The following is a 12,712-nucleotide window of genomic DNA, read 5'->3' on the forward strand; positions in this document are numbered from 1 at the left end:
ACTCACACTGCAGTAGTGTTCAGAATAATAGTAGTGCTATGTGACTAAAAAGATTAATCCAGGTTTTGAGTATATTTCTTATTGTTACATGGGAAACAAGGTACCAGTAGATTCAGCAGAGTCTCACAAATCCAACAAGACCAAGCATTCATGATATGCACACAGTTAAGGCTATGAAATTGGGCTATTAGTAAAAAAAAAGTAGAAAAGGGAGTGTTCACAATAATAGTAGTGTGGCATTCAGTCAGTGAGTTTGTCAATTTTGTGGAACAAACAGGTGTGAATCAGGTGTCCCCTATTTAAGGATGAGGCCAGCACCTGTTGAACATGCTTTTCTCTTTGAAAGCCTGAGGAAAATTGGACGTTCAGGACATTGTTCAGAAGAACAGCGTAGTTTGATTAAAAAGTTGATTGGAGAGGGGAAAACTTATACGCAGGTGCAAAAAATTATAGGCTGTTCATCTACAATGATCTCCAATGCTTTAAAATGGACAAAAAAAAAAAAACAGAGACGTGTGGAAGAAAATGGAAAACAACCATCAAAATGGATAGAATAACCAGAATGGCAAAGGCTCACCCATTGATCAGCTCCAGGATGATCAAAGACAGTCTGGAGTTACCTGTAAGAGCTGTGACAGTTAGAAGATGCCTGTGTGAAGCTAATTTATTTGCAAGAACCCCCCACAAAGTACCTTCGTTAAATAAAAGACGTGCAGAAGAGGTTACAATTTGCCAAAGAACACATCAACTGGCCTAAAGAGAAATGGAGGAATATTTTGTGGACTGATGAGAGTAAAATTGTTCTTTTTGGGTCCAAGGGCCACAGACAGTTTGTGAGATGACCCCCACACTCGGAATTCAAGCCACAGTTCACAGTGAAGACAGTGAAGCATGGTGGTGCAAGCAACATGATATGGGCATGTTTCTCCTACTATGGTGTTGGGCCTATATATTGCATACCAAGTATCATGGATCAGTTTGGATAAGTCAGAATACTTGAAGAGGTCATGTTGCCTTATGCTGAAGAGGACATGCCCTTCAAATAGGTGTTTCAAAAGACAGTGACCCCAAGCACACTAGTAAACAAGCAAAATCTTGGTTCCAAACCAACAAAATTAATGCCTTGCAGATGTGAAGAAATCATGAAAAATTGTGGTTATACAACTAAATACTAGTTTAATGATTCACAGGATTGGTAAAAAGCAGTTTGAACATAATAGTTTTGAGTTTGTGGCGTCAACAGCAGATGCTACTATTATTGTGAACACCCCCTTTTCTACTTTTTTTTTTACTAATAGCCCAATTTTATAGCCTTAAGAGTGTGCATATCATGAATGCTTGGTCTTGTTGGATTTGTGAGACTCTACTGAATCTACTGGTACCTTGGTTCCCATGTAACAATAAGAAATATACTCAAAACCTGGATTAATCGTTTTAGTCACATAGCACTACTATTATTCTGAACACTACTGTACTTCTTTACTTGACAAGCTGCACATAGTGTTGGTGAGTAGATTGCACAATGTTGCAAGACATTTATGCATGAAAGATTTTTTTGGAACATTTCAAAATTCTCTTTGCACAATTGCATTCAGTCTATACCTGTTAAAGATGAGTTTATGCTTGTGCATGACACAGGGTGTGCAAGTGCGTGCATCAAAGTCGTGCAAGTGTCAGGGGGCCTGTAGTTGCATGTAGTGAGGTACTGAGTTTCCGGGATCAGGTGGGTTTTGTGGGGGAGCATCCCATTGTCTTCTCATTTATCACTGTTGGACTATCAGTTGCCGTTTCAGGGAGTGTGTGCTATCAGAGTGGTTGGGTGACATAAGCAGATACTGTCAAAATCTTTCACAGTACTTCTTTTTTGACAAGCTTTCCAGTCTTGTAACTGGTACCTTTAGGTGTTATTCTGCTCCACTTTATGCATCAGACCTGTTCATTGAAGACCATCTAACATTGAGGTGACTTTAGTGTTTGGACAAATGAATGATTCTTTAACATGGTATTGAACTGGCACCGCAGTTAATGTGATACATGAAAACACTCATTTGTCTCTACCACATCAAAATTTGATTTAGCTTTGTAGCATTTGGTGTGTAAACCTGACTGGATTATTATTATTTTTTTTGTTGTTTAAGGAAGTTTTTTGATAAAATAGAAACACACAATGAGTTTGTTTGTGGTAGAGATTGCTGAGAGAACTTGGTTCCAGGTGTTTGCAGTAGACAACTGAGCTGTGCTGACTCCTGAAGCATAAGTCCTATATAGACCCTGAGGTCCATTGGTGCTGGTGTTTATCCCCGGATACTGAAGCAGATCAGAGTCTTATGACTCCCCTTAGACGGGACACTAGAACATCACAGGTTTCTTACTGCTACCAAGCCTAGTATCCATTTACAGCTCAGTGGACTGGTACAGTGCATATGGCGCATCTACAAACAGGTGGCATGAAAGGGAATAGGAAAGGGAAGTCTGTATGGTCACATAGACTAACAAAGACACACACACACATGCAACCTTACAACACAACAATAATGATAATGGTAAAATTAATGTTTTGCTGCCTGTAACCTGAAAATTATAATGATCAGTGTCATCACTATTTCAGATGTTATTGATGATCCCATCCTAGAAGAAGGAGCAGTGGTCCTCAGAGGGTAAGTTAATTAAAGAAACATATTTTTGCCTCTTTGGTTTGTTTGTTTGCTTGTGAAGAACCTGGAGAACCACAATTTTTCATATCGTTGTGCAACTTTTACTGAAAATATTTTCCATGTGGTTTCATGCAACAAAGGCCACGGACTGTGACTTTACTGTGAATTTTGTCATAGTGGTCGAAGGTACTGTTGTGGCCAGATGTTTACATGCACTCATCATGGACACGAATGTCATGGTAATTTTAGGCTTTAATGATGTTTTTGAAATTTTCTTTGGCCAGGGTGGAATACAGCATACATCATTAATGATTTAAAAAAAAAAAAAAAAAAAAAAAAAAATATATATATATATATATATATATATATATATATATGTGTGTGTGTGAGAATTGGATGCACAAGTTGGAACTCATTTTGGAGCTTCTCTAATCCACACAGTGTCAAAATTATACATACAGGCTCAAATAGAATAGAATAATTCTTTATTGTCCACCGAGGTGGAAAATTGTCTTCATTTCACCAGCACAAGAAACAGACAACACTAAAATACAAAAATACAAACATCATCATACATAAAAACATATAATAGACAATAAAAACAAAAAATATATAGTAAAATACATAGGAATAAAAGAAGTAAAATAAAATCTATTAAATAAAACATAGAAGTAGAGCAGTTCAGGTTATATCTGTGGGTCGGTCACTTTGTTGAGTTCATAATGGCGATGGCATTTGGTATAAAGGATTTTTTTTTAAAAGAACCTTTGGCCAGAGGGGCCAGACTTCAGGAGCTCAAACTGACAGGACAGAGGATGAGCTGTCTGCCGGGACGCTCTTTGCCTTGAGGCTTCATTTAAAGCTGTAGTACATACGCCAGACCTGTATATGGCGCTGTAATGCTCCCACAAAAAAAAACAGAAGAAAACCATAGCGCTAATCAATGTAGCAGGTGATGCTACAAGTTTACAAAGCCACACGCTGAGTAAAATAAAGACTTTTAAGAGAAAGGGTCCACGCGGATCGTCTGAAACGGACTTATTCTGCATTTAAAGTGAAGCAGTGTGTTTTTTATATATATATATATATATATATATATATATATATATATATATATATATATATATATATATATATATATATATATATATATATATATATATATATATATATATATATATATATATATATATATATATATATATATATATTAGATTGTCCACAATAAAAGGCCACTCTGAAAGGTGCAGTTTTATCACACAGCACAATGCCACAGATGTTGCAAGATTTGAGGGAGCGTGCAATTGGCATGCTGACAGCAGGAATGTCAACCAGAGCTGTTGCTCGTGTATTGAATGTTCATTTCTCTACCATAAGCCGTCTCCAAAGGCGTTTCAGAGAATTGGCAGTACATCCAACCAGCCTCACAACCGCAGACCACGTGTAACCACACCAGCCCAGCACCTCCACATCCAGCATGTTCACCTCCAAGATCGTCTGAGACCAGCCACTCGGACAGCTGCTGAAACAATCGGTTTGCATAACCAAAGAATTTCTGCACAAACTGTCAGAAACCGTCTCAGGGAAGCTCATCTGCATGCTCGTCGTCCTCATCGGGGTCTCGACCTGACTCCAGTTCGTCGTCGTAACCGACTTGAGTGGGCAAATGCTCACATTCGCTGGCGTTTGGCACGTTGGAGAGGTGTTCTCTTCACGGATGAATCCCGGTTCACACTGTCCAGGGCAGATGGCAGACAGCGTGTGTGGCGTCGTGTGGGTGAGCGGTTTTCTGATGTCAATGTTGTGGATCGAGTGGCCCATGGTGGCGGTGGGGTTATGGTATGGGCAGGCGTCTGTTATGGACGAAGAACACAGGTGCATTTTATTGATGGCATTTTGAATGCACAGAGATACCGTGACGAGATCCTGAGGCCCATTGTTGTGCCATACATCCAAGAACATCACCTCATGTTGCAGCAGGATAATGCACGGCCCCATGTTGCAAGGATCTGTACACAATTCTTGGAAGCTGAAAATGTCCCAGTTCTTGCATGGCCGGCATACTCACCGGACATGTCACCCATTGAGCATGTTTGGGATGCTCTGGACCAGCGTATACGACAGCGTGTACCAGTTCCTGCCAATATCCAGCAACTTAGCACAGCCATTGAAGAGGAGTGGACCAACATTCCACAGGCCACAATTGACAACCTGATCAACTCTATGTGAAGGAGATGTGTTGCACTGCATGAGGCAAATGGTGGTCACACCAGACACTGACTGGTATCCCCCCCCAATAAAACAAAACTGCACCTTTCAGAGTGGCCTTTTATTGTGGGCAGTCTAAGGCACACCTGTGCACTAATCATGGTGTCTAATCAGCATCTTGGTATGGCACACCTGTGAGGTGGGATGGATTATCTCAGCAAAGGAGAAGTGCTCACTGTCACAGATTTAGACTGGTTTGTGAACAATATTTGAGGGAAATGGTGATATTGTGTATGTGGAAAAAGTTTTAGATCTTTGAGTTCATCTCATACAAAATGGGAGCAAAACCAAAAGTGTTGCGTTTATATTTTTGAGTGTATATATATATATATATATATATATATATATATATATGTATTTTTTTTTTTTAAACACGGTTTGCTCCACTGGCTGCTCTCCACCTCTGCAGATGAAGCGAATGAATGTGCACTTTAAGTGAATCATGTTTAATGATTAAAAAAGCCTTTATTCAGATTTGGTAAGACTTTTTATCAACAGGCAGCTTTTGTGGAAACATTGCAGTCCACAGCCATTTTTCAAAGGCTGTCTTATTCGCCAAGTATCCACAGAAAACAAGGAATTTGACTTTGGCTTGAGATGCTCTCTGTACGGCATGTATAAATATACACTAAACACTGAATAAATCACAGTAATAAAAAGTGCAACTGAAATGTGCAGTAGGAAAAAAAAGTATGTCCTGTCTGCAGACTGAAGATTTCACAGACTGTCTGCTTATGGTTTGGCAAAGCTCTAAAACTCTTAATGTGAAAAAATAAACAATTACCTGGGAAAACAAAGAGAGGAAACATCCTAAACTTAAAAATCTGCATGATGGCACAGCAACATTGTGCCATTGCTTAGGGAGAGCCCTGCCACTACTGATATTGTTTAAAAACACAAAAGTACTTTTTTATCCGATTACTCGATTAGTCAATAAAATAATTGATAGCAAAAAATATTTGATAGCTGCAGCCCTAATATATATATATATATATATATATATATATATATATATATATATATATATACACACACACACACTGGTGCTAAATGCTCTATGTGTCTTTTAACATAACAAGGCCTATTAAATCCTGACCTGGACTGACCAATAGTCAGAACAATGGGAAAGTCCAAGGAACTGAAAATCCAAGAAGGATAATTATAGATTTACACACATTGGGAAGGTCTCTTGTAGCCATTTCTAATCAATTGCAGATTCCAGGATCATCATTTCAAACAATTGTACATAAGAACAAGTTAGTCGGATGTGTCATCACCAGTGTCTTTGTCGTCAGGGAAGCAAGTTTTACATCGCCATGGACTGAGTGCAGAGCAAGAAGGTAGCCCCTGTTCCAAAATTGTCAGATGAGGCAAAAATTGAGCTATTTGTTAATAAGAAAGCAAATCAAATCGTGGCAAGTACCGTGGCCTTTCCTTTCTGTCTGCTGCTGAAAAGATACTGGTACACATCATTCCCAGCCACCTGATCTCTGCTGTCTTCAAAGAAAACCTGCCCAAGGCTCACAGTGGCTTCCGCCCACTTTGCAGCACTGTGGACATTTTTTTTAAAGGTCCAATAAAAATGTAAGGAACAGAACCTAGATCTACATGTGACCTTCATTGATCTGACCAAGGATAGGCATCTGACACATTGGAAATCAGAAAGGGTTTGAAACTAGTGTATTTTGGCTGTGGCGCACTTTAACCTCTTCTTTACCTGTGTTCTCAATCAGTGAGCTTGTGTAGTTGAAGTACAGAGCAGATGGGTTGGGCCTTACCATCTGCTTTGACCAAACAAAATTCCTGTACCAGTCCACCCGGCTGTCTGCTGGTCCTTGCCACTACATTTCCATTGAGGAAACCGAACTGAAGACTGTAGAGGAGTTCCCATACCTCAGTATTACCACCTCCAGATTGTTCCCTCAACAAGGAGATCAACATCAAGATCTGCAAAGGAATCCAAGCGCTCAGTAGGGCTGTCACAATTATTACAATATTCGTCAATTGCGACTATTTTTCATATTCACGATTATTTTTCATATTCGTGATTACCGTGAATGATTTATTTTATCCACAAAGCGTAAAACGACTCAGAATCTGACGTCATTGTGCTGCAGCCTCGCTCTCGTCTTAAGGCGGGACAATAACAAGGAGGCTGACAGGAGGAGGAGGAGGAGGCCGATTAAAACAGTGCCGTCTTCTTCAAAAGCCGTCTAAAATGCGGAGCTGTTGGTGTGTCTGTGCTTGTGTGTGCGCGCGCGTGCGGAGTTAACAGGCTGCAGACTGCGAGGGAGGGGGTGGGTGAGGGAGATTCCTGAATGCAGGCGCGACACGTTCAGTGCGCAGCGAGCGCTGAGCAGAGAGAGGATTTTAACCCGAGTGAACATGTTAGCAAAACGAAAACGTGAAGCTGCCTTTACTTCTCTCTGAACTTTCTCTAAAGGTGTGATTCTGCCGTTACCGTCCTGTTCACACCATGTGCGCGTCGTATGCTGAATTTATGAGATCATGAGATGAAATAAACGGTCAAATATCTTTAAAAACATATTTAAAAAATGAGAATATATGAATGAACTGAACCACAAAAAAAAAAAAAAAACCCTGACATGGAGAAGCTGTGGTGATGTTCAGATGCACAGATCACAAAAAGCAGGTGAGACCTCTGAACTTTAACAGCTGTTACTTTCCAAAGGTATTTATTTGTTCAATATGGGCTTAATGTAGTGTTTAAGCACAAAACGTGACTGATAAGGAGAAACAATTTCAGAAATGCAACAGAAACAACCACAATTCAGAAAAAGTTGGGACTGTATGTAAAATGAAGATAAAAATAAAAATGTTCCACCATTCCCAGTTTCTCCACTCACAGAATCCAAACGGTCTTCCAGAGTTGTGTAATTATACTACAATAGTAGAATATAAAGAAGGGAAAAAAGAAAAAAAAAAATAGACAATATATTCGTCAATCGCAATTATTTGTCTGACAATTAATCGTCTCCAGAAATTCCTAGTCGTGACAGCCCTAGCGCTCAGTACATTGCGATCTTGAGTACTGAGCCAGCACAGTATACTGCTATCAACCAAATTGAAACTGCATGAGGCTGTTCTTATCTCTTACCATCTTATCTCTTACCATCTATATGGTTGTGAGACCTGGACTTTGTATCCAAAACTGATCAAACTGCTGGAGTGTTTCCATGTGCACTGCTTGCACAAAATCCTCTTCATATAATGGCAGGACAACATCAGAAGCATTGAGATCTTTGACAGGGCTGAAACCACAAGTGTAGAAGTAAATCGTCTTAAAGGCTCAACCTTGATGGTTTGGACATGTGATTTGAATAGATGACTGCAGAATCCCCAAGTACCTACTTTACAGTGAACTCTGCCTTTTCAAAAGAAACACAGAGAGAAAGAAACAAAAATTTCAAAGACCAGTTGAAGGTAAACATTGCACATGCTGGCATCCTCACTAAACAGAAGAGCATGCACCGAACTGGGTGAGCTGGTGTAGTACTCTGGTGCAACACATGGTAAATGGACTGCATTTATATAACGCTTTTCCATCTGCATCAGACGCTCAAAGCGCTTTACAATAATGCCTCGCATTCACGCCGATGTTAGGGTGCTGCCATACAAGGCGCTCACTACACACTGGGAGCAACTAGGGGATTAAGGACCTTGCCCAAGGCCCCTTAGTGATTTTCCAGTCAGGCAGGGATTTGAACCAAGGATCCTCTGGTCGCAAGCCCAACACTTAACCACTAGACCATCACCTCCCCTTACACATGTATGTAAACTTTAAAAGCGATACCACCAAAGTATCACTGAGGCCTGTGAGAGAAATAAGATAACATCAGTAGCTAATAAACCCAGGCACACTGTGGATGGTCACGCAGATCAAAACTGGTACTCCAAAGTAGGGGGTCGACCAGTTATTGACTTGGCCGGTTATCGGCACCGATGTTGCAGATATTGGTATCGGCCATTTATAAGGGCCGATATGACAGCTTATTTTTGCAGCACTGCATGTAGCAACTCACTGGTTGCCAGATCCCGCCTTCACGCGCTCTGCCTATCCCATCAGTCATAGGACGTGAGGTGTGGTACACCCTAGACAGGGCGCCAGTCTGTAACAGGACCACATAGAGACAGACAAATGAGAACAATGTACAAAAATATCAAATTAAAGAACAGAGGAGGAAAAAAATTAAATGGATTCATGTTTTATTGTTGCACAATCAGTGTTCATCTGCATCAGATGGTGTCCAACATGTTGTCCAGCACACATTTGTCAGTCTACCTTATTTTTGGAATTTAAAAGTCCTTATGTTCAGTAATGGCACACACTGTGGTGTCCACATGTGCTGCTGACGTCCTGTCCATTGTTAAACACACCCCAATGAAATGGTGTATTCAAAAGCTGAGTTCCACATGCAGAAGAAAACTGCATATTGAGACTTGACCCACCACTAATTGCCAAAAATAAATGTTTCTGGGATTCTCCTCTGATATACCCCAGGAATAGCATATTCAAAATAGAGAACAATAGAAGGGGTGGAAGGGCCCAAAATATGCCAGATATGTTCATTAGGTGTGCGCATGAAAGGAACCAGTCAAACAACTGGGAATACAAATATAAATTCAGTGTTAGAAATACTAACTTGAAATTGGGTGTCCTTTTGGATAATTAGCTGATTATGTAATCATAATTAAGCTAATTAAATATCACCATTATTGAAAAGAACCCCTGTTTTACCATATTGCTTAGAACTTTGGAGAAATACATATAAGTGTCAAATTCAGGCGGTGTTCAAATAACACATGTAAGAATCGTAAAGAGGTTGTAATTATGCATATATGGCTTAAACAAAAAGAACACCTCATACCAGATAAGACAAAGCTGGAGCGAGATAATCTCAGTCACCGAAACACTTTTTGAAGCTCTATGGTCTTTCATTCAACAACTTCAGTCGTAACTTCTGGATCCATTGCATTAGAGTAGCCAGAACCTTTGCAGTCTCCTCAAACAAATGTAGACTCAAGGCCATGCCTGCGACAAGTGCATTTCAAAGTACTGTGTCCAGTTTTATGGTTCAATTTCAATTTAATCAGTTTATAAAGCGCCAGATCACAACAAAAGCCATCTCAAGGCACCTCACACAGAACAATTCAACATAAAAATGAAATAATTAAAAATAAAAAAAAAATAAAATACATAATTAAAAACAGAAGAAAAAGAATAAAACGGATAAAAAAAATATTCATAAGAAAGTGAATCACTTCTACAGAATGGTGTTTTTGCATCCCCTCTGCAGGCTGACAATTTTTGGATGCACAATGGACTCTCAAAGGATGCTGTCCTGTGTAAGGGAACCTTTAGTAGTAGCACTGATGTAAAATACATGTCTGTAGTAAGCAGCAGAGTCACCCTGATGTCAGTATGTATGTTTTTAACCACTTCTGCTCGGTTTCTAATAAGCTTGTAGTGTATCACAATGCACCTCATGGTCAGACATCCCACGCCGAGTGAAGCTGAAGTATTCATGTGCTAGTCACACTCATAACTCAGAAAAGGACACACACACAGACTGAGCGCAATGTTATGTTGTCCTAAAGGTCATAGTGTGGAAACCTTGTACCGTATATGACTACACATATCAATTTTGGAATCAATCAGACAGATGTTCTTGACATTGTTCAGCAATGATATAATTTACAGAGTTCAAAGTGTTTGAAGTGGCTCTGTTGTATAACTCATGACTGATAGATGGGTCAAAGGTTCATAGGTTGAGGAAACCTAGCATGTGACATCTCTTTTTGGGTTTATCTGTCAGGTATGTCATTGGGCGTATAAATACAGAGGACCCAGACCGATACGTGACATCTGAAGACCTAGGAGGAAGGCCAAATGAACAACAAGAACCTCAAGTGAAACAAGTGGTGGAACAGCTGCTCAAGATCGCAGAAGACCTGAACCGAAGTGTTGAACTCCAGCAGTAAGTGTTTGCTCACACTCCTGTTTCTCTGACTCTGATGTGCACCGGTGATCTCTAACCATGTGTTATATGGTCTGATTGATATATCTGATTGCAGCGTCAATTTCCTTTTGTAAGCTAATCAGCCAAGATGTGGTTCTCAAACTGGTCCTCAAAGACCACCGAACCTACACATTTTCCATCTCTTCCTGCACTACCATGACCTGATTAACTTATTCATGTGTCTGTTAGTACGTGATTGGTTGCACAGAAATAATTAATCCGAAATGTCAAGGATAAAATGCACACACAGTTGTCACTCAGCTCATTCAGTTCATTGAGTGTGCGCCATAACATGGACCACCGAGGCAGAGTATTGTGTCTGCTAAAGAGGACTCTCATTTATCTTGACAGTGCTATAGAAGCAAAGTTATTATTATTATTATTATTATTACCCTCTCACCAGACAGTGTAGCCATTTGATGTGATAAACACAGGTCTTCTTATTATTTTCTTTTCTTTTTAATTACTTATTATTATATTAATTATTATGGTGTTGACAAAAGCTACTTTTTTATTTAGTGCTATAGTTCTTTAAAAAATACATAAAGGGAAAGAAAAATTATATTTGAAGAGTTTAGATGCAAAGTCCAAACGCAGAAATTTTTACTTGAGAACAGCATGCTGATTAGGTCACAATTAGTATCCAAAATACAAAAGAATTTGAACACATTTACATTTTTACAGATGTATACGTATGTATAACATTTTGCAGCCCCACCCCCCAAACAAACAAAAAAAAAAAACAGTGACTTTAGTGACTTTACACCTCTGAGTTGCATTTTATTTTTTGGTCGTTGGAAATGTGCTGTGCTTTTTTGCGTCAATCCATCCAGTAACCATGCAACCATGACATCTACCAGAAATATCCTGTTGCTGCCATTATTAAACAAATGGAATTGGCTATGAAACCGGTAACCACCTAAATAGTCTCTGGGACTATGTAGCCGATCATCGGGCATGCAGCCTATATGATGGCATATGGCTATTTAGCCGGGAGACTTAATAGAGGTAATGTATGGGATGTTATTATTTCAAATTGTCAGTTGGTGCACATTTGTAAGAGAAGTCACTCAAAATTGTCAAATATTACTGGATTATTATTCATTGTATTATTTGGATATTATATGGTCCATATTTTGAGTGAAATGTACATAATGGTCAAATCCCACACTTGGGTAACAATGGTAAGTGTGTGTGGTGTTAAGAAGGGACAGTGGGTACTCCTATATTTTTACTTTTATCTCCTCCCCATGATCATTAATCATTTCATACATGGAGATATGAAAAGGTATTATCAAGTAATGATGTGGTGTATTGATAATGGTCCATTGGGATGTAATATCCAAATAATATAATGAATAATAATCCAGTAATATTTTAAGTAACTTTCCTTATAAATATGCACCAACGCACAATTTGCAATGATAACATCCCATACATTACCTCGAATACGTTTACCGGTTAAATCGCCATACACTGACATATAGGCTGCATGACCGGTAACCAGCTAAATAGTATTTAGCTGGTTACCTGTTACATAGCCACTTCCTAAACAAATAGTTTTTAGTAAAGACATTTTACAATCAGAACATTTCTAATAATTCTGAACAGAAATGAACAGTGAAGTAAAATCAATAATCTGCTTCAGCTGGAACTCCAGTCAAGGTGGTCCATCAAACTTCAATGTAACACATATGCTAGTCCTTTTATACTTTGATCAGAGTTCCCATCAGCAAGATCCACTTCAGT

General features: G+C 39.2%; 1 protein-coding gene across 1 annotated transcript in view; it reads left to right on the forward strand.

Annotated features, from left to right (window-relative positions):
- Positions 1-12,712, forward strand: part of zgc:153993 (uncharacterized protein LOC767645 homolog) — a 37,033-nt gene that overhangs the window by 10,400 nt on the left and 13,921 nt on the right. The window contains exons 2-3 of the mRNA XM_034183773.1: positions 2,609-2,657; positions 10,760-10,921. Of these exons, the coding sequence (XP_034039664.1) occupies positions 2,609-2,657; positions 10,760-10,921 (211 nt within the window). The remainder of the gene's footprint in view (positions 1-2,608; positions 2,658-10,759; positions 10,922-12,712) is intronic.

The sequence above is a fragment of the Thalassophryne amazonica genome, chromosome 2, assembly GCF_902500255.1.
Source record: "Thalassophryne amazonica chromosome 2, fThaAma1.1, whole genome shotgun sequence".
NCBI classification, from domain to species: Eukaryota; Metazoa; Chordata; class Actinopteri; order Batrachoidiformes; family Batrachoididae; genus Thalassophryne; species Thalassophryne amazonica.